Source organism: Misgurnus anguillicaudatus, chromosome 8 (genome assembly GCF_027580225.2).
Source record: "Misgurnus anguillicaudatus chromosome 8, ASM2758022v2, whole genome shotgun sequence".
NCBI classification, from domain to species: Eukaryota; Metazoa; Chordata; class Actinopteri; order Cypriniformes; family Cobitidae; genus Misgurnus; species Misgurnus anguillicaudatus.
In genome coordinates this window covers 36,996,807-37,022,111 of record NC_073344.2, presented here as the reverse complement: position 1 = coordinate 37,022,111, position 25,305 = coordinate 36,996,807, and the positions used below count along the sequence as shown (strand labels likewise).

The 25,305-nt window shown below is 40.9% G+C and overlaps 1 protein-coding gene across 1 annotated transcript in view; it reads right to left on the bottom strand.

The window, feature by feature from the left end:
* Positions 1 to 2,967, bottom strand: part of asic4b (acid-sensing (proton-gated) ion channel family member 4b) — a 33,389-nt gene extending 30,422 nt beyond the window's left edge. The window contains exon 1 of the mRNA XM_055212990.2: positions 1,778 to 2,967. Coding sequence (XP_055068965.1) covers positions 1,778 to 2,362 — 585 coding nt within the window. The 5' untranslated portion in view covers positions 2,363 to 2,967. The remainder of the gene's footprint in view (positions 1 to 1,777) is intronic.
* Between the last annotated feature and the right edge of the window lie 22,338 nt (positions 2,968 to 25,305).

Genomic DNA, 25,305 nt, shown 5'->3' with positions numbered 1-25,305 from the left:
TCTTTTACAACTTACCAGGTTGCCCGATGACCTCACTGACACTCTTGCAAGCGAGGTCCTTTTTATTCCTGTCTCTATAGAAATAAGAACTTGTTGTAGCTCCGGGTGACTGCTTACGGACAATATCAAGCGTTCCTTCAGGTTGAATGAGTGACTCAGGGCGGGGCTGCCTCCACAGCAGCAAGCAGGCTCCTGATTGGTTAACGGGGCGCGAAATTCCGGCAAAGTTCAAATTTTTCAACTCGGGCGTCAGGCGTCAATTCGCCCCTTTCGCGTGAGCTAGACACGCGAATGAGGCGGAAATGCGCCGTGGGACCTCCAGACGCGCGTCAACGCGTCTTCACATTGACTTAACATTAAAATCACTCGCGCTTCACGCCTCTACCGCGGTTGGTGTAAATGCAGCATAAGCGCCTGAACACGCTCACGGGCTCTTTGCTGTTGGTGCTGTATTTTGCTATCTGAGGAATTAAAAAGTGTAAGAAACGCTCACAACATTTCCAAACCCCAGTATGGTAATGTGCAGTTAACCTCCTCTGTGTAGAAAATGTATAGTTTAAAATGTGAACGTCTCGACGTTATATTAGTCGATTTCTAGATTCATCTTCTTGGTACAACGCCAAAGTTCGCTAGAGTTCATGGGGGCACGGAATCACACATGCTCATATGAGTTAAAATTTGATGCAATAATGCGTTCCTCTAATAATTTTATCTACAAATTTTAAAATCATTATTGAACATTAAAATCAACCACGTGGCTATAGCTTATGTCATTTTCATTGTTTATATACTAAATGGTTTTAAAATTACATTAATTTTATAGGATAATGCAGTTGTTGCGCAAAATGCATTAATGACACAATTAAACAAGTAATTTATTAAAACTTAAATAAATAAAACATGCCGTTTCAGATGTAAATATGATACTAATATGTCATTATTCTGATTAAATAGTATTTGATATGAAAGTTAGTCAACACTTTCATTTTGGAGGTTTTTGCATGAAACCAGGGGTGTTCAGATTATTAGAAATGAAAGTGCAATTGAAAAGAAATGTAATTTCCGTGAGCCTTCACACTGTGCCCCCAAAAAAATGCATGACGCCCATTGTGTTTGCAACACATAGGTCATTGGTTCAATTCCAGAGAACACACACTAATAATTTATTTTTGTATGCATTATAGCATGCACACTAGAAAACTACTTTATCTACTATATATACAACCAGCCTGTCACTTCTGAATCTCATAAAGTCTCATAAAAAAAAGTGTTACTTACCCAAGGAACAGATTAAAAAAAGTATTAGTCACAAGACTAGAATTGAGATGAAAAGATAGCTGATGTTTTTGATTTATCAAATCCTCTTGCAGCAACTGCAAGTCTAAGGAAGATTACACCATCATGACAAGCCCAAAAATGTCAAAGTATAGGAGACTTTCTTTGGAGACTTGTCTGCTGAAAAAAGATTGAGCTAATGCAGGAACCATGTCTCTTGTCCATCCCCTAAATTTTTCATCTCTCTGACCAAAATAAGCATCAGATGGGACAGACTGTGACGTAGCTGGAGGATAAAATGATAGAGAGAGAATTGTGGCTGAGATAACTGCACTGTTTTGTAGCACATAGGGCTTAATTTCCTTTCCCACACAGACTTTCAGAGAGCCTTATAAAAGGTTGTCAAACCAAATCACTAACTAAAAAAATGTCCTTATTATAATTTCCAATGACCAACCTCTGCCCTAGACAGCTAACTAAACTACACCCCTGTGCTACTCACCACACTGAAGTCTTCAGATGAGCAGTTCTGCCCGCTAAAGTTGCAACTCTTCAGCATATCTTCAAGCTGGTGCCCCGTCCTCTGGAAAATGTCAAGCATGTTAGGGGGCGGGTACTGGAGCTCACTCGGCCGGTGTCCTTTGCGGCTTTTTGGTGGCAGGCCGGTGAGATTAGCCAAGTGGTAGATGTCTGCATCGGTGAGTGCAGAAAAGCGAAAGCGGTTGACGTTGCAGAGCGTGACGGCGGGGAAGGTGAGCTCACGGCGGGCCTCTTCTTTCAGCGCTGCCAGGTGGGGGCGCTCTAGATAGGTGGCCGCACTCCATGTAGCTTGGTATAGAAATAGGCTGATGGAGACCAACAGAGCCAGCGCCCACAGTGTCTGTCTTAAACTCATGCGTCCAGAGCCCGAGCTCCCCAGTACCTGTGCCAGACCGTGTAAGGAGGAGGAGCTAGCGAATGACGCCAGATCAGCCATGCCACCTTTTTGCCGCCGCAGGCCTTCATCTAGCATCCCGGTATTGCCGCCTTCCGTTGGGGCTTCGTCGCCCTCTGCAAACTTGATTTTGCAGACAAATTCGATGGGCATGTGGGTCGCCAGGGCTGCGCGCCAAAGACTCTTGATCTCCCTAAGGGGTTTGCTCTTTTTCTTTTCACCGGCTATTTTATCTCATTGGAGGTGTACATCTTGATAGAGAATTTAATATCCTTCTTCCTCTGTGGTTGATATCGTCTGCAAGACCCAGCTGTGTCCTATTTATATAAAGTATGGCTGAGCTTTCATTCCTTCAACAATGTTTTTTTATAACACTTTCATCTTCTTTTCCATCCATCTACTTCCTGGCGCTCTCCTCTTGTACTTTCCAAACAGTTCCAAACAGACTTCCACACTGTACTTTCTCCTCAGATGTTCTTCTGTTCTTCCATGCTCTGCTTCCACTATTTCCTTCTTATCTCCTTGTTTTGTGCTGTGGACTGCTGCTGTTTGAGGAGCAGAGTGCAGATGGTGAGAGAAGAGAGATGAGGTCCTTCGTCCAGCGTGTAAGTGCACCAGGATGTGCCACACAGCCGTAGAGTCCAGGGAGAGTAGAGGCATGAGCTGGAGTCTGTGATAGAAAGATGAGGGAGCGAGAGAGAGAGAGTGAGAGAGAGACAAACACATGTGAGTTCCACAGCTTCGCTCGCTGACGTAGCTACTGCCCGAACTCTTTTTGCACACTCAGGGAGAGAGAAAGAGAGAGAGAAAAAAAGAGAGAGAGAGCTGACATAAAAAGACGTGAGGGAGTGGGAATGTTGCCCTCTCTACATGCCCTACAAGAAAGTGGAGGGGAGGAGAGAGGAGTGGTAGGAGACTTATTTAATATTACATGAGAGAAGGCAGGGGTTATTTCCCCCTCATTGGAGAAGAGCCGCCCCAAACCACACCAGAGCTTTCATTTCTCTCAGCAGCAGGTTGTTACATCCACTTACAGCAGCCACTCAATGTCTCCAGCCCTGCCACACATACAGTCTCTCTCTATCTCTGTCTCTCTCTCTCTCTTTCTCTCTCTTTTACCAGCCCTTTTTTCTCTCTCTCTTTACCCTTCACAGGCAGGTGAGCAAAAATGCAGGTGATTCAGCCTGATCTCAAAGGAATTCGTAATAATTTTACAAGGTGGCTAATTTGTACAATGTAAATCACATAAAAGCGTACAATTATTAGAATAAGGAAAATTGAAGACTCATCTCTAACTCCACCACTACATCCAGTGTGAATAAGGTTAAGACAGACTGAGTTAACCTGGAAAAAATTATGTTTTAGGAAAGCCCAAAGAAAATGTACAATTCAAAACATTTACGCATTTGGCAGATCCTTTAATCCAAATAAATGTATGGTGCATTCACGGTTCACATTTATCGTTCCCTGGGATTGATACCCATGACCTTTGCACTGCTAATGCAATGCCCTACCACTTTAGCTCTTTCCCCGCCATTGATGAGTTAACTCTTCAATTAAAGCTGCGGTCGGCAACTCTGGAGGATTGGGATGATTTTGAATGTTTACAACTTTCATGCCCCTCCCACACTACCACCGAGCAACCTCCCTTCGAGCTCGTCCTCGTCAGTGCGTGTGCACCAGTATTTTTGTGAACACATACTTAGCAAGCATACTTAGATTCCTTACATAACACTCAGAAATACAATCAATGGTTGATAAAGCACAATTACCTGTCCAGAAAAAATGTGGCAAGCTCTGCATCCAGCTTGAACACTTGAAAATCTCATAGATTCCTCCACCTTTTCAAATCCCGGTCTGATATTGATCCTAGTTTTATTACGGGCACTGTCGCTTTCTATTTTTGTTTCCTTCTTTTTATTTGTTGTTTTCCTAGTTCTGGTTGTTAACCGAGGAATCAGAAGTTTGTTAGTGAATGTTCTTTCCGCCATCACGCTGCAGTCAATCCAACACACTTGTGAACTTCAGGCGGATGCATGTGATATTGTAACGCGCGTGAGGAGGGATCTGTGGCGCATGCAGGAACTGTGATTGAAAGGCAGATTTTACACAGCCCTGCGCTTATTGGACCAGATGAACCGGGAGCGGTGGATTTTTGCAAACCAAATAACAGGCTCTAGGTGGAGCTAGAAAGGGCGTGTTTTTTTCTTAAACAGTCTAATTTATGTTGTTCTATTGGAGCATAGTGTCGGTTTCAGTAAATATGATCAAAAATATCTTGCCGACCGCAGCTTTAAGAGAAAACTCTTCCCTGCCAATGACGAATTTTTCTGGCAATCTGTATTTCTGCTATTATCCACCAGGTGGCTCCTACCAAACTTATAAAACCTGGAAGTATCCCCTTAGGGCAAACAGTTCAAACTCTGTGTATGTGTTGAGGATGGTTTTGAATCTGATCTTTATCAAAAGTCCTTCACAAAAATGCAATTATCTGAGCTTTTTGCTCAACATTTTGTATTTTTGAAAAAACCTATCCACATTTGAGAGGTGATAAAAAGGAATTTTTTTGTTTGAAACAGAGGGTCTGTTCTTTCATTTGATATATTGTATGTTTATATATTTAAAGAAAAAACATTTTCTAGAAGGCATTAAACGTTTGTGAAAATCATAAAAAATGCTGGTAATTATTTTTTAAACACTGGGGGAAAGAGTTAGTCACTTTATTGGTATTTAACAAATTTGATTGTCTTTCCCTGCAAAACCCTCTAAGTGCAAAAACCTTCACTTCTAAAAAAGTCCACTTCTTTGGACAAGACATAAGCAGTTGCTACTAAACACTGCAAATAATGAAAGTCTGAATGTAAAAATGAAGAAAATTAACCACACAATAGGGGGCGCTGTGATCCATGTTACTACTGCATTCGGGTTGTATTCAAGTACTCACAACCCAACAAACAATTTTGGCTAAAACAAGGCTAAATTTGGGCTGTCAGTGAAAGTCTAATAGACGTCTACCATAGCCCAAGAATAGACAATACGTATACGTTTAGAAAAAATGAAAGTAAACACCTTGAACACCTGTTGACTTAAAATATCATACATCGTCAAGTCATTTTAACAAAATGGCATGTAACCGAATTCAAGGTTATTTAGGGTAGAAGTGGGTTACTCATAGCCAGACTATATTGGGTCTATAGTTAGTCATCATTTCAACGTCTTAGTTTTTGCTTGCTGGGAAGGGACCCAAATTTTGCTTGTCAAATTCGTCTTCCATATACTAAAGGGCCGTGTACACCAAGGCGTTTATGTCTGTGGACGGCGCATGTTTTTAATTGTTTCCAATGGAAAGTCACACATTACAAAAACAGCAGCAGCTGCCGTTTTCCACGCTTAGTGTCCAGAGTTGAAAAATGTTCAACTTTGGGTGAAACGCTCAGCTCTTCAGTGTCACTTTTCATTGGTCGTCCAATCACAGTAGAAGAGGGGTGGGACAAACACCACAACAAACAACTGGCGCATCGCACAACGACTGATAAACAAAACAGAATTATCATAACAAACAAAGCACTTTGTTGAAAAAAAGCTGCCAAAGATCCACAGTTGGTGTCCATCTGGACTTTTTAGCAATGTTTAAACCATAGACTGTAAAAAAAGATGGACGACGCGATGTCGCCTCCCTCCGTTGTAATGAATTGAAGCCAAAAATGTCCAACCATGGTCGCCGGCATGTTACGTAAAAACGTCATGTTTGGAGCCAAGGCATGCTGAGAAGGAATCTTCCGTGGAGCCAGAGGCGGAGCCGCGGTATCAAATTTCGCCCAAACGATCGCTCGCCAAATTCAACCACGCCAATCATAACAACACACCCCCTTTCTATAGCATCAAATTATTAGCTAAAATAAAACGTATCACAAAAAAAACCAATTGAACATATTTCAGCGTGATATCAACTACCTGAACCAAAACCATCTTTCGGAAACTTTTATTGGAAGTGTAAATATTTTTTTATTTAGAGCAGAGTCCCATTCGTTTGAACGGAGAGGGCGGGGTTTATGAATTGTACTGCAGCCAGCCACCAGGGGGCGATCAAAGAGCCAGCGGCTTCACTTTTCTAGACTTATGAGGCACACCCGGTTTAAACGCTTTGGTGTACACACCCCCTTAGAGGACTTTGCTAAAAAATGTACTTGCCGTTTAATGGATTCTGCCAACAAACCTGTATTTCTGAATGACCTCAGGCTGGGATTTAACTGATTTGAAGCCAATATATTTCATGCACGTACAATACTTGCTGAGAGCATTCAGTTAATATCATTATCTAATTTTTTGATAAAAAAATTAAACATACATGCAGCTATGCATATAACCAGTTTTATTCTGCTTACCTTTACATTCATGATTATGCACTCGTCCATGTGACCTTTCCAAGTAGCACACTGTAGTTTTTGTTCCAATCTCTCCACTCAAGGTGCAGCCACCATGTGTGTGCGTTTGTGTTGCTGTGCGAGAGTAACAATGTGAGACTAATGGCAGTGATAATTAAGACTGAGAGCGACGTAACAAGTGTGGGTCATCACATGAAGATCAATCTCTCCCTGCCAGAGACACAGACGGGCCATTGATTTAATAGATGCTTGAACAAGTGATTAAGGAGAAGTGGGACGACACACAAACAAACGCGCACATACTGATGTCAACTGCAAACATTCATTTCATTGGAATCGGTCAGTTTTATCAGGAGCATTGTGAAATATGTGCTCACTATCACTATATTAAACAAAGCACATTAGGCAACATGCATAATACAATGATAAAATTAAATATTTATCAATACAAAAGCCTTAATCTCATAGCTGTCTAACAGAAAGAGACATGAGAGAGAGAGGGACAAAGGGGTTTAAAAAACGGGTCCTAGATGGATTTTTCTGTGTACGCGACATGCAGTTATAATATCGTGTACAAAAATGTGCTTTTAAACAGGGTCAACACCATGATGGTTGGCCACATCGATCATCTAATAGAACATTTTTCAGATACTTCAGTGTCATATGTATTAGGGTATTGTAGTACTAAAAAAAAAAAACCTGCCTTTTCCATTGAATAAACTCATTCATCTAACAAAAAGCATGAAGGACTCGTTTATTTAAAAAAAAAACTGTATTTTTCCATGCTGTGAATCATAAAACTATTCAGTCCATTCAAGGTCTCTGGGGGTGAATGTCTGACCTCTTCCGTTTCTCTGACTTTGAACATAAAATCAACTCGGTCAACGCCACTAAACCCTGTCAACTTTGAGGACAAAAAGGTTGAGCTTTACCTCATATCCTTGGGCCACTGAATCACTACAGAACCGAAAACAGAATATGCATTTCATATTTATGAAGACATCTAAGAGCACAGGAGAAGAACTATGTCGTTTGTCCTTATAGCACATGTGGGACTGTTGGACTACGGCATGGAAAACGCAACAACATGTAACAAAGTCTTGACATGCCGAGAGCGTCTTTGATTCTCACGTAGCATCTCATGATTAATTCAATTTCCCCCAGGTAGCAATGCTGACAGTGATCCACCCAACAAACACACATACACACACACACACATGAAGCTTGAGAAAGATTAAAGGTGAAAGTAAGTGCTGCTTGACTTCTCCACCGAGCTGTTCTGATAACGCCCCACTTCTGACTTTCTCCACGCGTCAACCACTTTAGGCCACTCTGAGCGACGGAGGATACGTTTTAAATGCCTCTCACACATGATTTACTCGGCGATGACTGTCCCTGAATGGCTCTTATCAAACATACAGTACATAAACTTCAGCTTTGGTGTACGTTATGCTTCTTGCCATACTTTAAGGTCCATCTATTCTTCTTTTAATGCTCCGGTTATTGGAATATAAATTTTTGTGGCATCAGCGTAATTCACATTATTATGCTCACTTTCATTTCATCTGTAATCTGTATATGACGTGTGATCTTTTTCTCTTACTAAGGCTTTTTTATGCAGATGAGTCAAAAGGAAGGAGCAACAGGAAAAAAGATTCAGGGCCCTATTTAATGATCTAAGCGCATTGTCTAAAGCGCACGGTGCACGGTTTAAATGGGCTTGTCCAATGCCACTTTTGCTAATTTAACAACGAGAAAAATGGTTTGTGTGCCGAGCGCACGGTCGAAAAGGTTGTTCATATTTTCCTAATGAGTGTTTTTGGGCGTAACGTGCAATAAACCAATGAGAGTCTTATCTCTCATCCCCTTTAACTCTTTCGCCAGCATTGACGAGATATCTCGTCAATTAAGAGAAAACGCAACTTATACAACCCGGAAGTAGTGCCTCACGTGAAAGAGAAAGAACTCCGTGTATGTTTTAAAGATCGCTCTGCATCTGATCTCTATCAAAAGTCCTTCGCAAAAATTGAATTATCTCAGCTTTTTGCTCAAAATTGGGTGTTTTTGAAGAAACCTACCCATGTTTGAGAGGTGATTACAAGAGAACTAATGAAGGTAGGATGAAATTTTTTTTTTTTTTGAAAGCAGAGGGTCTGTTCTTTCATCTGATATATTGTTTGTTTATATATTTAAAGAAGTACATTTTCTGAAGGCATTAAACTTTTGTGAAAATCATTAAAAATGCTGGCGCTGGCTGGCAACTTTTTTTAAAAACGCTGGCGGGGAAAGAGTTAAAAGCCTGTTGCGCTGGCGCTATGTCTAATCACTATTTAGATGACGGACTTTGTAAACTGAAAAACTAAGCAGAGGAAGAAGACCACCAGTTTAAGAATAATGTTAAAAAATGTGTTGTTTTCATTTTTATTGACATTTAAATTTTTTGGATTAAAACCTTTAAAGACTTTTTTTTAGTCGTAGAAGTACAAATAGCAGGCGTTTAATTGCTGTAAATGTATTGACATCCTACATAATCAATGTGATATCATAAAATAATTTGCAAATATGCAAGAAAAGGTTTGTTCTCTAAAAATACAAAGAAGAGATAAAGAATTTACAAACGCGTGGAGAGCCGAAGCGTTTCAGCACTAGAACAGCGCGATGGGATTTTTACAAAGCATTACTTAAAATGTTTCTCATCTCACCATATCCACAGGTACAGTGTCATCATGTACAATAAATCCGTAAGGTAGCATTTAAAAACATTTAAAAATAGATGCATTTGTTTAAAGCAAAGCATTTATTTACTTACCAGGCTACAGGTGAAGCAGCCCTTTGCGCCTTCTAACGTCTCATAATTAGTCCTCATTTATGTCCAATCATAATCTTTTACATTCAATCCTTTAATCTTACATATTTAAAAGCATTTTTGTGCTGCTGCGCATTCATGTATGTGATAAGCAAACCCGCGTTGTCGTCCCGTTTATAGGCGCATATTACTACTGCGCTCTTTAAATAACAAAAGTATTTTGCGTCATTGACTTTAGACTTTAGAGCTGGTTTTTGTTGGTCAATGGCGTAGTCTATTTTAGTTGCCTCAAAATAGCAACGCGCCAACAATGCGCCTGAACACACCTCGTTTTCAGACCAGAACGCCCATGGGTGCAAAAGGGGGCGCAAATGCATTTGCTCTTCAAACAACGTGGCGCTAAACGTGAAAATTATAATTGCGCAGGGTTGAAACTAGCAAAAGACACTTGCGTCGCTCATTGCACTGCATTGCGCCGGATGTATGATAGAGCCCGAAGGCTTATGAAAGCAACGAATGAGTGTTAACGGAGTATCCGAGTGGATTGTGGTCTTATCTATTAAAGCACAATTTACAAAACACATACTCAGGCTATAATGCACTCTTGTCTACGGTGTAAAACAATCTTGACTTTTTTGCATCATCAGGGATATTTTGAGTGGGGATGTTTTCACTTTGATCAACCGTCACCCAGCAAACGCATTAAGTTTGGCCTGGTCTTTGATCAATGGATGTGCAATTGCAGAGTAAGAAGCTTCTTGTGTCTCCTGAGAAAGAATTTCAGTTGCTATCAATCACACCTGAGACGCAGAGCAAGGCAGCTATACAGAGAGCGTCTTCTGAAACTCTTTATACTTGCACCTGTTATCTGTAGGTGCTCTCTGCCTATTTCCAAGTGGTGAGATTTGGGTTGAATGATCCGTGAAGGGTTGAAGTCTCCGTATCTCCTTCCATGTAAGCTTAACAATCATGTTTACCACCAAGAAGAACCTTTTAAAGGAATAGTTCACCCTAATAATTTGTAATAAAAATATGACATATTGATTGCAAAATAAGCTCAAAATATGAATTGTTTTCACTCACAACTGTATGGTTTCACTTCAGAAAGAGGTTAAATAAAGCAAAATCGCTAATACATCGCACCTTAAAATCTTTTGATGGAGATTATATTTTCTAGTCTAGACATATATACGCTTGGAACGTTTCTTCCAGATTAAATAAATGATAAAGACCTAAGGCTGCTTGAGAAAAATCGATATATTGCACGCACTTAAGAAACATTTTATGTGACAGCCTGCGTCAAAGTGATGGAGAACAACCTGTCGGTCTAATTTTGGAATCAATCTCTTTCTTTCCTTTCACGGGAGAAAAAGGGTTCATTAGATCACCCCATGCCACTCCAACATAGAGGTGTTTCATATTTATGCAAATGCCTTCTGTTTATCGGACTGCCTCAGGCAGCATGTCTAAATGAGGAGATGAATGCCATTATTGATGCTCGCATTGCAGGAAAAATAAAGAGGCGCGGAAAAAACACATGAATATATTAACTAGGGAAATATTTGTGGACAATTTAGCTTTGAACACCTTGCCTTTTTCTTTCAGGGTATGAGCTTATTGGCGCTTTTTGGTAAAAAATTAAATGATTTGTTTCTTGAATTTAGATTTTTTTTCTGACATATAAATACATTTTAGATAGAAAATGAATTCAAATAATTTAAAAACTATAAACATAATTAGCAAAACCTTTCAAAGAACATATTTCTGATGTTTTTTTATTATCTTTAACCCTTATGGATTGTTGGGGATGCTTTCAGCTGTGAACCCTCAACACTATACCGTGGGCAAATTTACTACCCTTTTGGATTGTCCGTGGATAAAAACATCCACAAAATTAAACGGTTGTAAAAATGTATCAGATTAATATTTTTTGAAATTTTTTGAACATTTTCAGTACCAATTGGTACTGATCAAAACTACCAAATGTTAACAAAAATTCCATGATTTTAACTATTTAATTGCCAAGTTCATACGTGATGTCACTGATTTTGGGGGGAAAATGACAGATTTTCAATATAAAAAGTGATTGTGGACTGGATTTTTTTTAACCTTGGGCATGTCAAAAATTGGCAAAAACATTGACTTTGATGCATTTTTAGTTTTTGTGCAGCAAAAACAAAAAATGCATCAAGTTTTTGTGCATTCATTTTTTTCTTCCTTATTTGCTGTTCGTGGCTATTTTTGCCCCATTGACTTCCATTATAACAAAATTTTTTGATTGCAAAATTTCTGGCTTGCAGATCATCCAATAAAAGTTTTATTTATTTTATTTAATAATAAAAGATAATGAATTTCAAACTGAACCGATCATATTAATAAGTACATATGCATATAAATTTATATAGAAGTATTATACTTCATACAATAATAGTAAGATCATCCAATAGTTTTCTTTATTTAATGTACTTATTAAAGACAATGAATTTCAAACTGAAGTTACTGAACCAATCATATTTTTATTAATATAAGTACATATGCATATACATTTATATAATACTTATAGAAGTAGTTTTTTTGCCTTCGACCAATCTGACTCCTTCACGCGACCAACTGTCACTGCCTGCACTTTCAATGTCCTCGCGGCTGCTGTAACTTTCACTCTCTTAATCTACTCTATAAAACAAATAGAGGACAAAAAGCTTGTATTGTCTTTGTGCATATAGACGACTAAGATAAATTAATAGAAACAATACAACTTTAAATTCCCACTCAATCTATAGCCTATACCGAGGTTGTGGAAGCTCAACGCCGGCGGAGCTTTAACTGCGGCCGCCACTCCCGTGCCTTATCAGTGCATATCTTAATGCGTGCCTACATATAAAAAAACAAAGATGCTGCAGCCAATGAGCAGCCGGCGGGGGCTGGCTGCAGGATGACTCAAACTCCTCGCGCATGTTTTATCAGACAATAACTACTCAAGATTTTGCATCAGTATAATTCTCGGGGAAATTAGAGCAGGATTTGGGATTAAGATTTTGCTTCAGCATAATTTTTGGGACAATTAGCAGAATTTGGGATTCGAGACAGCAGCTTAGATTTCGTGCCTGTCCCGAGTTTTTCGGGACGCCTGGTCACCCTAGTATACTAAGACTGACGGAAAATTAAAATTTGCGTTTCTTTTGGCAGATATTGCTAGGAACTACACTCTCATTCTGTCGTAATAATCAAGAACTTTGCTGCCGCAACATGGCTGCAGCAGGCGCAATGACATTATGCAGCACCTGAAAATAGTCCTCTGCTATTGAAAGTAGCCAAGGGGACTATTTTCGGGCAATGCGTAATATCACTACATCTGCTGCAGCCATGTTACATCAGCAAAGTCCTTGATTATTACGCCAGAATGAGAGTATAGTTCCATTTAAAGAAACTATATTTGCATTTGAGGTTATATTTGAGGTTGCATTTAAATTTGTCTTGTATAAATAAAGCTGTTGACAACCTAAGGCTTTGCAGCCTAAACTGGATAATAGCCAGGCACTTACACATTAAAAGCATCGATCAGTCCCTATTCACATTCAAACTGTGCCATTTAGCGGCAGAGTTATCAGAAAAATATTACATCACAAGAATAGACTGACATGAAATAACTCTCTTTGAATGTTTGTACGTAAACAGGGTAAAATAGCATAAAATAATTTTTTTGCAAAAATGTAATTTCACTTTAATGGCAATGAAAAGGTTATTAGTCAGTAATTGAAATGCCTTATTTTCACAAATGTCACTTTAGTAATTTCATTGGTATTTAACAAATTTGACTGTCCTTTGCTGCATGAAAGCTCTTTTTGGTGGGAAAAAAAACACTTTTTTGAATGAGTATCTTTAGTAAACGTTTGCATAACACAAAAGATGCAACTGGTGACATTGCAAATAATGAAAGTCAGAATGAAAAAATAAAGAAATTGAACCACAACTTAAGGGCTCGTTATAGTTGTGCGTAGGTCCTCCAGCCATGTTACAGCAGCAAAGTCCTTGATTATTACACCAGAATGAGAGTATAGTTCCTAGCCATATCTGCCTAGAAAATCGCTAGAAAACTTTTAATTTTCCATGAGTCTTAGTAAACGATGTAACTACAGGAGAGTCAAGTTTTAAATAGGAAAAATACCGAAACTTTTTGGTTATTTTTTTAGCACGATGCTAATGGTCTAATCAGATTCAATGGATTATGCTAAGCTATGCTAAAAGTGGTACCGCCAGACCCAGAGATCAGCTGAATGGATTCCAAAACGGTAAAGATCTAATTTTTTACTCTAGGCGAGCTGAAAAATTAGCATATTTTCAAAAGAGTGGAGTGTCCTTTTAATGGTGCCACATGGTGATCAATTATTCATTACAGCGAGATGGTCTTTCTGCTGGGCCTTAGGCCTGTCGCACCTCCTACGGTGCCTGGAGGACTATGCATGGCAGGGGCGTCCTCTTCCCTGAGGCAGGCCTAAACCTGGCCGCATACCACATGGCTTTGCTGCAGGGTCTTCAGCTGGGGACCACCACTCATTAACGTTTCGCCCCTTGACCCAGTACGTCTCCTGGTGGCGGGGCGGTGACCAGGGACGTCTCCCTGACACCCCCTGCAGCAAAGCCTAATTGACTCCCCAAGCCTTGTCTCGTCGTCTCAGCCAGAGCCAGTGGCTTGCTTTCTCTGCTTCCTCAGAGAGCTCCTTAGTGGATCTACTCAGTATGGCTCCTCGCTGTCCCAGGTCCCTGAGCAGGCATGATGTTGATCTGCCCACAAAGCCTCTGGCTCCCACTTCCACCGGGTACAACCTCACACTCCATCCGCTTTCTCTACACTCCGCGACCAAGTCTGTGTACTTTGCCTTCTTTCTCTCATATGCAGCTTCCAGTCCCTCCTCCCATGGCACTGTCAGCTCGATCAGTATCACTGACTTTACAGCTACAGACCACAGCACCACATCTGGTCTTAATTTGGTGCTGCATATCTCCTGTGGGAAATGGAGTTGCCTTCCCAGATCTACTTCCATCTTCCACTCCGCCCCTGATGTTAATAACTTGGCGGGTGGTCTCTTGCTGGTATGCCTTGCGGATTCACCCTGCCTGAGGAAGTGGATCCTAGATCGGCTCTGTGTTGGACTTTGCTGGTTTGCCTCCTGCCGACATTTCTCCAGCACCTCTGCCAACTTCCTGAGCACTTGGTCGTGCCGCCATCTAAGCCGACCTTGTATCAGCGCTGTTTTACAGCCCGATAGAACATGCTGGAGTGAGGCGTTGATAGTCCCACAGAGATCGCAGGATTGTTCTGTTCCAAGCCATTGGTGGAGGTTTTTTGGGCACGGGAGGGTGTCGTATGTTGCCCTGATGAGGAAACTGAGCCGAGCCTGTGGCAGTTTCCAGAACTCTGCCCAGCTGATTGCTCGGCTTGCGATGCCCTCCCACGTTGTCCATCGCCCCTGCTGCCCCTGTGTCACAGACCTTACTCTGAGCTCCTCCTGCTCAATCCTGGTGACCTCTGCTACCACTAGGTCCTTCCTCTCCTTCCTACTTGCCTTGGACCATAGAATTGGTGGCTCGCTCCATCCAAGGCCTGCCTGCCCTGTCTGGACCATGCCCACAATTTGCTGATGTTGTAATCTTCCAATCACCTTCTGCACCTCCTCCTTTGCCCTCCATTTCCTTCCAGTCTCAACTCTGGCATTTGCATCAGCCACTGTCCTGTCGGTGGAGTCCCTTAATTCCATCACCAGCCTTGCCTTCTCCTGCCTATAGCCCAAGGTAATGGATTTTAGGGGTAACTGAAGTGCATTACATCCATACAGACCAGCAGCCGAAAAGCATCGTGGTAGGCCGAGCCATTTGCGGATGAAGGAATTGGCTTTTGCCTCCATCCGGCTTACTGCTGATGAGGTAACCTCACACAGCTCCAGAGGCCACATCACTCTTGGGTACAGGGTGAAGTGATAACACCACACCTTGTACTTTCCAGGTAACTGGCTAGCGTCGATCCTAGACAGGCCTTCAAGTAGCTGCTGAAGGATGATTTTCCCCATATCTTTGACTGAGAGACCAGATGTGTACAGTCTTCCCAAGCTTCGGATAGGCTGATCCGCGATGCGGGGGATGTCTTCCCCGCTGATGGTGAAGGTGACTCTGTCATTTCTCTCCCCCTTTCTCAATGAGAGGCTCCTCGACTTCTGCGGCTTGAACTTCATTCTGGCCCAGGTGATCAGCTCATCCAGCCTCTTAAGCAGCCTGACTGTACATGGGGCAGTTCGTAACAAGCAGGTAATGTCGTCCATATAGCTCCTTAGGGGCGGGAGCCTCTGGCCTGCAGGCAGCCGGACACCACCCACCACCTGCCTAGCCCCGATCAAGATCACTTCAAATGCTGCCACAAAGAGGATTGGAGAAATGGAACATCCCATTGCGATCCCTACTTCCAGTTGTTGCCAGCCAGTAGTGACATTCTTCAGTACAAAGCACATGTACATTTCCTGGTAGTAGTTCATGATCATGGTCCTGATGTTGTCTGGGATGTAGAAGAATTCCAATGCGTGGGCAATCAGCAGGTGTGGCACTGACCCATAGGCATTTGCTAGATCTAGCCATATGACATGCAGATCAGTCTTCTCCCTTTTAGCCGTCTGGATCTGTTCCCAAATCATGGAAGCATGTTTTACACAGCCAGGGAAACCTGGAATCCCGGCTTTCTGACAACTGGTATTAATGTAGTTGTTCTCTGTGAGGTAGGTGGTCACTCTTCTTGCCATCACAGAGAAGAAAATTTTCCCCTCCACATTCAATAGAGCTATGCTTCTAAATTGCTCAATGGTCTTAGCGTTCTGTTGTTTGGGAATAGCGACTGCCACTGCCCTCTGCCACTCGGATGGTGTGGTCTGCTTATTCCATGTGGTTCTCATCAGGGTCCACAGCAGCTTCAGCACTCCTGGGCAGTGCTTATACAGTTTGTAAGGTATCCCATTCGGGCCTGGTGCTGAAGCAGATCTTGCCCGCTGGATCACCTGCTTGATCTCCCTGAACTTTGGTGGTGATGCATCAAACAGGGCTGATGGTTCTGAAGGTCTAGGCACATAGCCTGGTGAATCTAGGGGTTTATTCCTTGCTGGGTCACTATACTGAGTGTGGATGTATTCCTGCAGTTCTTCTTTGGAAACATCCAGAATTCCGCTTGTCTTCTCCTCAAGGAGGCTGCGTGCATACCGGAATGGGTTTCTGAAGAAACTGGATCTTTCCTTCTCCTTTCTTTTCCTCCGCCTTCTAATGCGTTCTGCTCTCCTGAGGTTAGCAAGACGTTGTCTTATCTCATCCCAGAGGGTTTTCAGACCCTCCTTCTCAGGCTCTTCTGCCTTCCTCCAACGCTTGCGGAGCTGCCTTCTGCTTATCACCAGGTCATCGATTTCTTTCTCTCTCCTGCCTTTTGATCTTACTGAGGCTTCTTTGATAGTCACCTCGCCAAACCTGTTGCTGCATTCTTCATACAGGATCTCCCCAAACAGGTTAAGCTTGGCTATCACTGACCCGCGCAGAGCTTTTTGCAGTAGCCCAGTCAGATGTTCATCCAACTTTCTCCACTCCTCAAACTCATTGGCCTTTGGCCACTTGATTTTGTTCCTTCTGTGTGGGTTTTTTAAGTTCCTGGCCCTTTTTCTCAACTCCGTTCTTGGGGGTGCTACTGAGTTCTCTTCTTGGGGTTCATCAACATCCCTTTCTTCCTCCTCTGTCCTCTCCTCCTGCTCTGCCTCTGCAACATTGGGCCCATTGGTACTGTGGTTGTAAACCCGACCATGGATCCCATTTGTCTGACCCGCCCGCACCGGGGCAGTGCAAGGTTGCTTCAGGCTACCAACACCACACTTCTTCTTTCCCATGTGGATGTGAAGTCCCCTCAGAGTTGTGTTTTTTTCCCAGCCACACCCACATCTCCTTGGGATTTTCTCTTTTGCCGATAAAATGACAAATTTTACCTCTTTGCAAAAGGAAAAACAAACAACAATCAAGAATGCATGATTATATGATGTCATGGCTTTGCAATTAAGCAAATGTCGTTATAATGGAAGTCAATTTTAAAAATGTTTAATCTGATGCTGCACAAAAACAAAAAAAAATTATCAAAGTCAATGTTTTTACCAATCTTTGACATGCCCAAGACTGTGAATATCCAGTTCACAATCACTTTTTATATTGAAAATCAGTCATTTTGTGTGTTTTCCCCCTAATCAGAGACATCACTTATCAACTTGGCAAAAATCATGGAATTTTGTAAAAATTTGGTAGTTTTGATCAGTACTGAGGTTGATTAACAGAGTTATGCAAAAAAATTGAAACATTTTACAGCTGTTTAATTTAGTGGACGTTTTAACCACGAACCTGAAAGGGTAATTCATTTGAACAACCCACAAGGGTTAAAAAAAATTAACATTTTCTTTTTTTATAATTAATATATAATTGCATTGTCTGCTTTTATATGATAAAACAATATACTTTGATACAGAGTAGCCACAAGGACAGCTGACTGAACTTGCCATGTATATATATTGTGAAATATTTGCTCACACTCATCAAAATAGGTCTGTTTTTCTTCTGCAGCTCCCCAGGCAACTGTATCGACCCCCGTGGATGCCCCCACATCTTTCAGCACCATCACATATCATCTATTCTTAGGTTACAGAAGGAGATGAGAAAGATGGCTTCGCCAAACAAAACCAACTTTGATTTATACAAGCCTGCACAGGGCTGACCCGAAGACTTTCCCTGTGGTGTAGTGTCAGTAAAAATGCATTCCATCTCTTGGTCTGTCTGTCTGTCACATTTAATTTGTGTGGACACAACAGCCATAGAGAAGACACTTGACTTTGGAAAAGTTTGATGGGGAAAACTACATCTCGTCTGTTAAAACGAAATATTTCCTGGCCTTGAGCACAGGCAAGTTTTGCACTTAATGAAAATCTGTAATCTTAAAACGTAGTAACTTTACTTTAATTTTGAAAAATTGCATCCTGACCTTATTATTGTGAATGATGATGAATAGTATTTTGTATACTCTTAATTCAAGTACATAGCATTCAATTAACCCAACCAATGACCTTCGTGACCACAAACAATCATATTATAAAACAAAATGGCAGATTATGAGACAGCAAGATCGTCTACACGTGTCTGTACGAAATTTGTATGAATATTTTAGAGGTTGCATTTAAATTTGCCTCACATAAATAAAGCTGTTGCTAGCCTAAGGCTTTGCAGCCTAAACTGGATAATAGCCAGGCACTTACACATTAAAAGCATCGATCAGTCCCTATTCACATTCAAATTGTGCCATTTAGCGGCAGAGTTATCAGAAAAATATTACATCACAAGAATAGACTGACATGAAATAACTCTCTATGAATATTTGTACGTAAACACAGGGTAAAATAGCAGAATTTTTTTTTTGGAAAAATTTTATTTCACTTTAATGGCATTGAAAAGGTTATTAGTCAGTAATTGAAATGCCTTATTTTCACAAATGTCACTTTAGTCATTTCATTGGTATTTAAGTAATTTGACTGTCTTTTGCTGCATGAAAGCTCTTTTTGGTGAAAAAAAATCCACTTTTTTGGATGAGTATCTTTAGTAAACAGTTGCAAAATCACAAAAGATGCAACTAGTGATTATTGCAAATAATGAAAGTCAGAATGTAATAATAAAGAAATTGAACCACAACTTAAGGACTCATTATAGTTGTGCGTAGGTCCTACGGCATAGCCGTGACGGCTTAAGCCCGATTTATAGTCGTGCGTAAGCTCTACACCGTAGCTACGCCGTAGGTTATCCATAGCCTGTGTTTAGCTCTGTGTAGCCTGGCGTGCACCCCACAAAAAAACAGCGCGTCAGATCTACAGGGACCGCAAGCGCTGTGATTGGTCCACCAGAACCCCTCCCGTCAGGTTAAAAAAACTGTGTCATAGGTATTTCCGTTTGACGTTGTGACGGTGAAAATAAAGATGAGCCGAGTTGAGGAGTGATTTAACTCAAACTGCATCAAAAGTCACTATTTATTTACTTCCATCCTTGCTCTTCTCATATTATACACAACAAGTTGCTGTTTCTTCTTCCTTTGTTGGTTGGTAATAGGGTGGCCATTCGTGCCAGTTCCGCCGGACATGTCCCGAACTTGTTTTCGGATTCTTTCTCCGGAAGTCGCGTTGGTCGACCGCATACGCCATCAAGGTTTAATATTTCGGGTTTAATTTCAGAAAAGCAACCGTTACATTTTTTAAGGTAAGAATGAAACTACAATGATTGTATGTCTTAAAAGAAATAAATCTTAATTTTCTAATGTATTTTAACTGAAATGTGAGAACCTCGATGACGTATGCGGTCGAGCAACGCGACTTCCGGAGAACGCACCAAAAACATGTTCGGGACGTGTCCGGCGGAACTGGCACGAAGGGCCACCCTAGGCGTCGCCTTCTTTGACGGTCGCGCTGCTACTGGGGTTACACGCGTGGTTACTGCCTACCAGCGGTCTGCGCGTGTGTTTGCAAGTCAACGCAAAAGTATAAATGAAAACCGCCACGCCGTAGGACCTACGCAGAACTATAACGAGCCGTTTAGGTTGATTTACTTTTGCGTCGTTGTCCATGTCGATGTGCAAACACACGCGCAGACTGGTAGGCAGTATCCATGCATGTAACCACAGTAGCAGCGCAGACCGTCAAAGAAGAAGAAGGTTGACAAGTTAACCCACAAACGAAGAAGAAACAACAGCAACTTGTTGTTAAGAAGACCAGCAATGATGGAAGTAAATAAACAGTAACCTTTGTTGCAGTTTGAGTTAAATCACTCCTCAACTTGGCTCATCTTTGTTTTCACAGTTGCAAACGGAAATACCTATGACGCAGTTTTTTTACCTGACGGGAGGGGTTCTGGTGGACCAATCACAGGGCTTGCGGTCCACGTAGAACTGATGCGCTGTTAAATATTTGGCGAGGTTAAATATTTCCACGTAGCGTTTACGAATGACTATATATCGGGCTTTAGGGGGCGCTGTAAACCTTGGCACACATCAATGGCCCTGTCCCAAATGGCACACTCCGGACATATGGACTTCCTCAGAGTCCACACTTTGATGACATCATGTAGTGCAGACCCTAGGGACCTTTAATGCGAGTCCAAGAGGGTGCACCAGAGTCGTATTTTGGGACAGACTCAAGCATCACACCGGAAATAGGAAGAGAAGTTGCCCATCAGTGTGAACTTCTCCTTTCCGTTGTCTGATTGGTCTGATTGCAAGGACTTCTGGGTTGGTAAAGTGCGCAAAGCCTGCTGCAGTACGGGCTTCGCCAAAGACCCCATCAAGGGTGCCAAGGGGGCGCTGATGAGCACACTTCGCAGCGTAAAAGTGATAGATGGGACACCGTACGGACTTATAGACTGAGCGAGCACGCGCAATTTAAGGCCACTAAAGTGCGCCATTTGGACAGGGCCAATGTGGCATTAGCGGATTCTGCCAACAAATGGCTATTTCTGAATGGTCTGGTGCTGGGATTAAGCATATTTGAATTTAAAGTATTTTATGAACATATAATAAGTGCCGAGAGCATTCAGTCAATATCATCATCATTTTGATGGAGGTAGCGTTTAGTGGCTTTTCCATCTGATCTCTTCGATTTTATTTCCCATTTGTGTGCAAAATGCATTGGGATTGTGGGTGGTTCATAGATGTGCATTAGTGGGTAATAAAGTATGTACCGAAATGACACGTACATGCACACTAACAGGCCCCCGGGTGGTAACTTCTTACCTTCTTGACATCCATTTCCGCATCTCTAACTACTGTACCGCAGGCATCTTGTGGTGTAAATTGTACATTTTTAAGTGAGTCATCCTTCTGCACCGTCTGACTGCCTTGAAATCAGTCTGTGGTCTTGAAGAAGGAAGCATATGTCCAGGGAGACCGATTTCAGACCTGTGACCTCTGTAAAATCGCTGTGGGTGGGATTCTTGCAGCACGTCCCCAGATACACCCAGCATCATCTCTAGTAACGACTTTGACACCGGGTCAGAAACACAAAGCAGACCTTACATAACACAAGCTCCAGCACTTAATCTCTGTCATAGCAAACCTATAAAGTCAAACCATGCACAGCAGTTGTGGAGAAGCTTTGCTAGAAACGATAAAGTGGTGGACTATTCAATGCAATAATGGTTAGAGAAGCAAGAAAGTCTAACAATGCTAAATCAAACACACAAAATGGCCTAAAGCACTTCTGAAATAAGTGTTTTGGAACAAAATGGTGGGTTCTTTTGAAGTCTTCTCAGACGTGTCCGTGTTATACCCTAACATCATATTTCACAAAGAGACAGATGTTGTCTTGAACTGTTATTAAGATGAAAAAGAAGGAGTGTGGAAGATGTCATTAAGCTGTTGTGTTATATTGACAAAAATAAGCTATACGCGTTCATTTCTGTACCTAAAGCACTTTGTGCCACATTTCAGTTTGTCTTGATGTCAGGTTGTGGTTGATGTAATTGAAAGGTGCTCGCAATAGCCTTTATAGAGAACAAAATAAGAAAATCAAGCTCGATAGAAAGATGAATCCTTCCATTTATCTATCATCCAATGTTTGGTCAGTGCTTGATTCAGATTTGGGATGTGAAACATCATATGAGTTTTCCTACAAAGTCTACTCAAAATATCAAACATGTTCGATACGTTCCAACTATTTGGAGACCTATCTGAATAAACAACAGACAATTGGTTTATTAGGTGCATTTTTTTCTGCATATCAGATTTAGGTAAGCAGTGTAGGAAATCAAACATGGGAACAGAACAAATTAAATAAACTTTTGCACATCAAAATAATAATTTCTTTGAAACCTCAGATTTCTAAATTACTTTCACCTTTTTAAATATAAATCATAATTTATAATAAAGATGAGATAAATTAATTTAACTTAAAAAGTAGCATAATTAAAACATAAGATATCGATCGTTTATCTTCAAATGTAATCCAATAGCGTGATATTACTGTTTATCGTTTAAGTAATAGAAAAAACGAAAAATGTATATTATTGCACGCTTAAAGGATTAGTCAATTTTCTTAAAAAAAATCCAGATAATTTACTCACCACCATATCATCCAAAGTGTTAATGTCTTTTTTTGTTCAGTTGAGAAGAAATTATGTTTTTTGAGGAAAACATTCCAGGATTTTTCTCATTTTAATGGACTTTAATGGACCCCAACACGTAACAGTTTTAATGCAGTTTAAAATTGCAGTTTCAACGGAGTTTCAAGGGACTCTAAACGATCCCAAACGAGGCATAAGGGTCTTATCTAGCGAACGATTGTCATTTTTGACATGAAAAATAAAAAATATGCACTTTTAAACCACAACTTCTCAATCTCCGGTCTTGTGACGCACCAGCACGACCTCATGCAATATGTCATCACGTCAAGAGGTCACGGATGACGAATGCATAAAGTGTGAAGAAAACCATTCCGACGTTGTTGTATGTCGAATGATACTAATTAATGTCTTTGTGTCAGTTTATTGTTTAAATGGTCCATAAATGTGCGTTATAATTCATATATGTAACACGTGACCTTTCCACGGCATTACGCCATTACGAGAGGTCGCGCTGGCGCGTCACAGGCCCCGGAGATAGGCGAGAAGTTGTGGTTTAAAAGTGCATATTTTTTATTTTTCTTGTCAAAAATGACAATCGTTTCGCTAGATAAGACCCTTATGCCTCGTTTGGGATCGTTTAGATTCCTTTGAAACTCTGTTGAAACTGCAATTTTCAACTGCATTAAAACTGTTACGTCTTTGGGTCCATTAAAATGAGAAAAATCCTGGAATGTTTTCCTCAAAAAACATAATTTCTTCTCGACTAAACAAAGAAAGACATCAACATTTTGGATGACATGGTGGTGAGTAAATTATCTGGATTTTTTTTTTTTTAAGAAAATTAACTAATCCTTTAATAACTTCAGCTGGGCAAAATCTGCAGACTGGCATTGACTTTCTGTCTGCAAATCGGATCCACATTTGGGGCTAAAGTCAGATTGTGCTATCTTCAGATGTTCATATAGTACTGTATATGGAAAGCCAAATGCACACAAAAAAGTGCATTATAGCAACACTGAGTTTCCCTCTCAATAGCTGGGTTACCATCCAAACGTTAAGAAAAAGAAAAACAAACAAATGCAAATTAGGTGTGTTTCCATCAAGTTGTTTGAGCGAATGACAGTGGTATGCGTAACCTAGCAACCAACAGTAAATAAAACAAGATAATACTGCATTTAGTTACGACTGGGCAAGTTATACATTTGACAAACTGAATGCTGTGCACAAAAGAAGAAATACAGAATTTTTGATGCAGGCACCAGCAGCAAGGGCATTACCCAACGCTATTTCCCAAGAATTTGTACATATTATAAGAGTTGGCTTATTCGTATTAAAGGGGACATGTCACAATAATTTTTTAAGGTTTCAAATAAATCTTTGGTGTCCCCAGAACACATATATGAAGTTTTAGTCCAAAATACCATAAGATAATTTATTATAACATGTTAAAATTGCCACTTTGTAGGTGTCAGCAAAAATGTGCCGTTTTGGGTGTGCCCTTAAAAATGCAAATGAGCAGATGAAGTGCAAACACTTAGGGCTGGGGTTAGGTCTCATTCTTGTTTTTTTATGAGAATCGTTCAGTTTTGCACACGATTAACTTCACATGAATTGATACGAATTAGCCAACTCGTAAAATATGTACGATTTCACATGAGATCAGGTTGGCATTACCACAATGTCAAGCCCATATGGGAACAACAACATCAGCTGATATAGCTAGACGAATGTTTGCTACAACAGAATGTATTCTGCAAATGCGTTTCCATCTCCCATTATTCGCATTTACTTTAAAACTTTTTTGTGAATTAAGAGATTTTTATTCAAAATTTGGTGTTTCCATCACTTGTTCTTATGCAATACTTCACAATGAGCATAAAATCAGGATGATGATTGAAATCCCAGCTATTTAATGGTTCCACAGATAACTATGGGACAAATGGTGGTTTAGTGGCACTGCCTGTGGTTTTGGGTCTTTGGCAATACTATCTATTCCAAGTGTTAACAGTACATCAATGTGCTTGAAGAAGAACCTTTTGTCTCCTCATCATTGGTGTAAGTAGGGGAGATCCGGGACGAAAGTTACGCGGGACAAAGTAACAAAGCAATTTTCTCAGACTCCTCTAGGCATGGGCCGGTTACCGGTTTCAAGGTATTACTATGGCCATACTTGAGAGAACTGGTTCTTGTGACCTGCACACCATCCTTCGTGAACGCCACCTCCGCTGGACTGGGCATATTTATCGAATGGATGACACCCGTCTCCCAAGCTGGCAAACGCCCCTCGCAAACATGGTCGCCCCATCTACGTTTTAAAGACGTCATTAAGAGGGATCTTCAGGCCTTCTCAATTAATTTGGACAACTGGGAGGCACTTGCAAATGACAGACCTAACTGGCACACAGCAATTAAAAACGGCCGCAGGGTTTCTCAGGAGGACTACAAATCATTTCTGGAAGAGAGTAGCTCAAAACGGGAAGCAGTTCGTCGCACTCGACATGAATGGTTTCAAGGTATAGCCTACCGAGGTTTTAAACAGCAAGGTTTCAAAACCACTAAAATGTTCTGTGATACCGTCTCCAAGGTATGAGCTGTGTTTATACAAAATTCATTAAGTCGTGTGATTGATTTGATGTTTACATTTAATATACATTTCAAAAATATTATTTTTTGAAAGCATATTATAATTTAAACGCTTTATTTTTTCCATGGCATTTGAAAATAACATTTTAGTGTTGCAATGGCAACACTGTGAA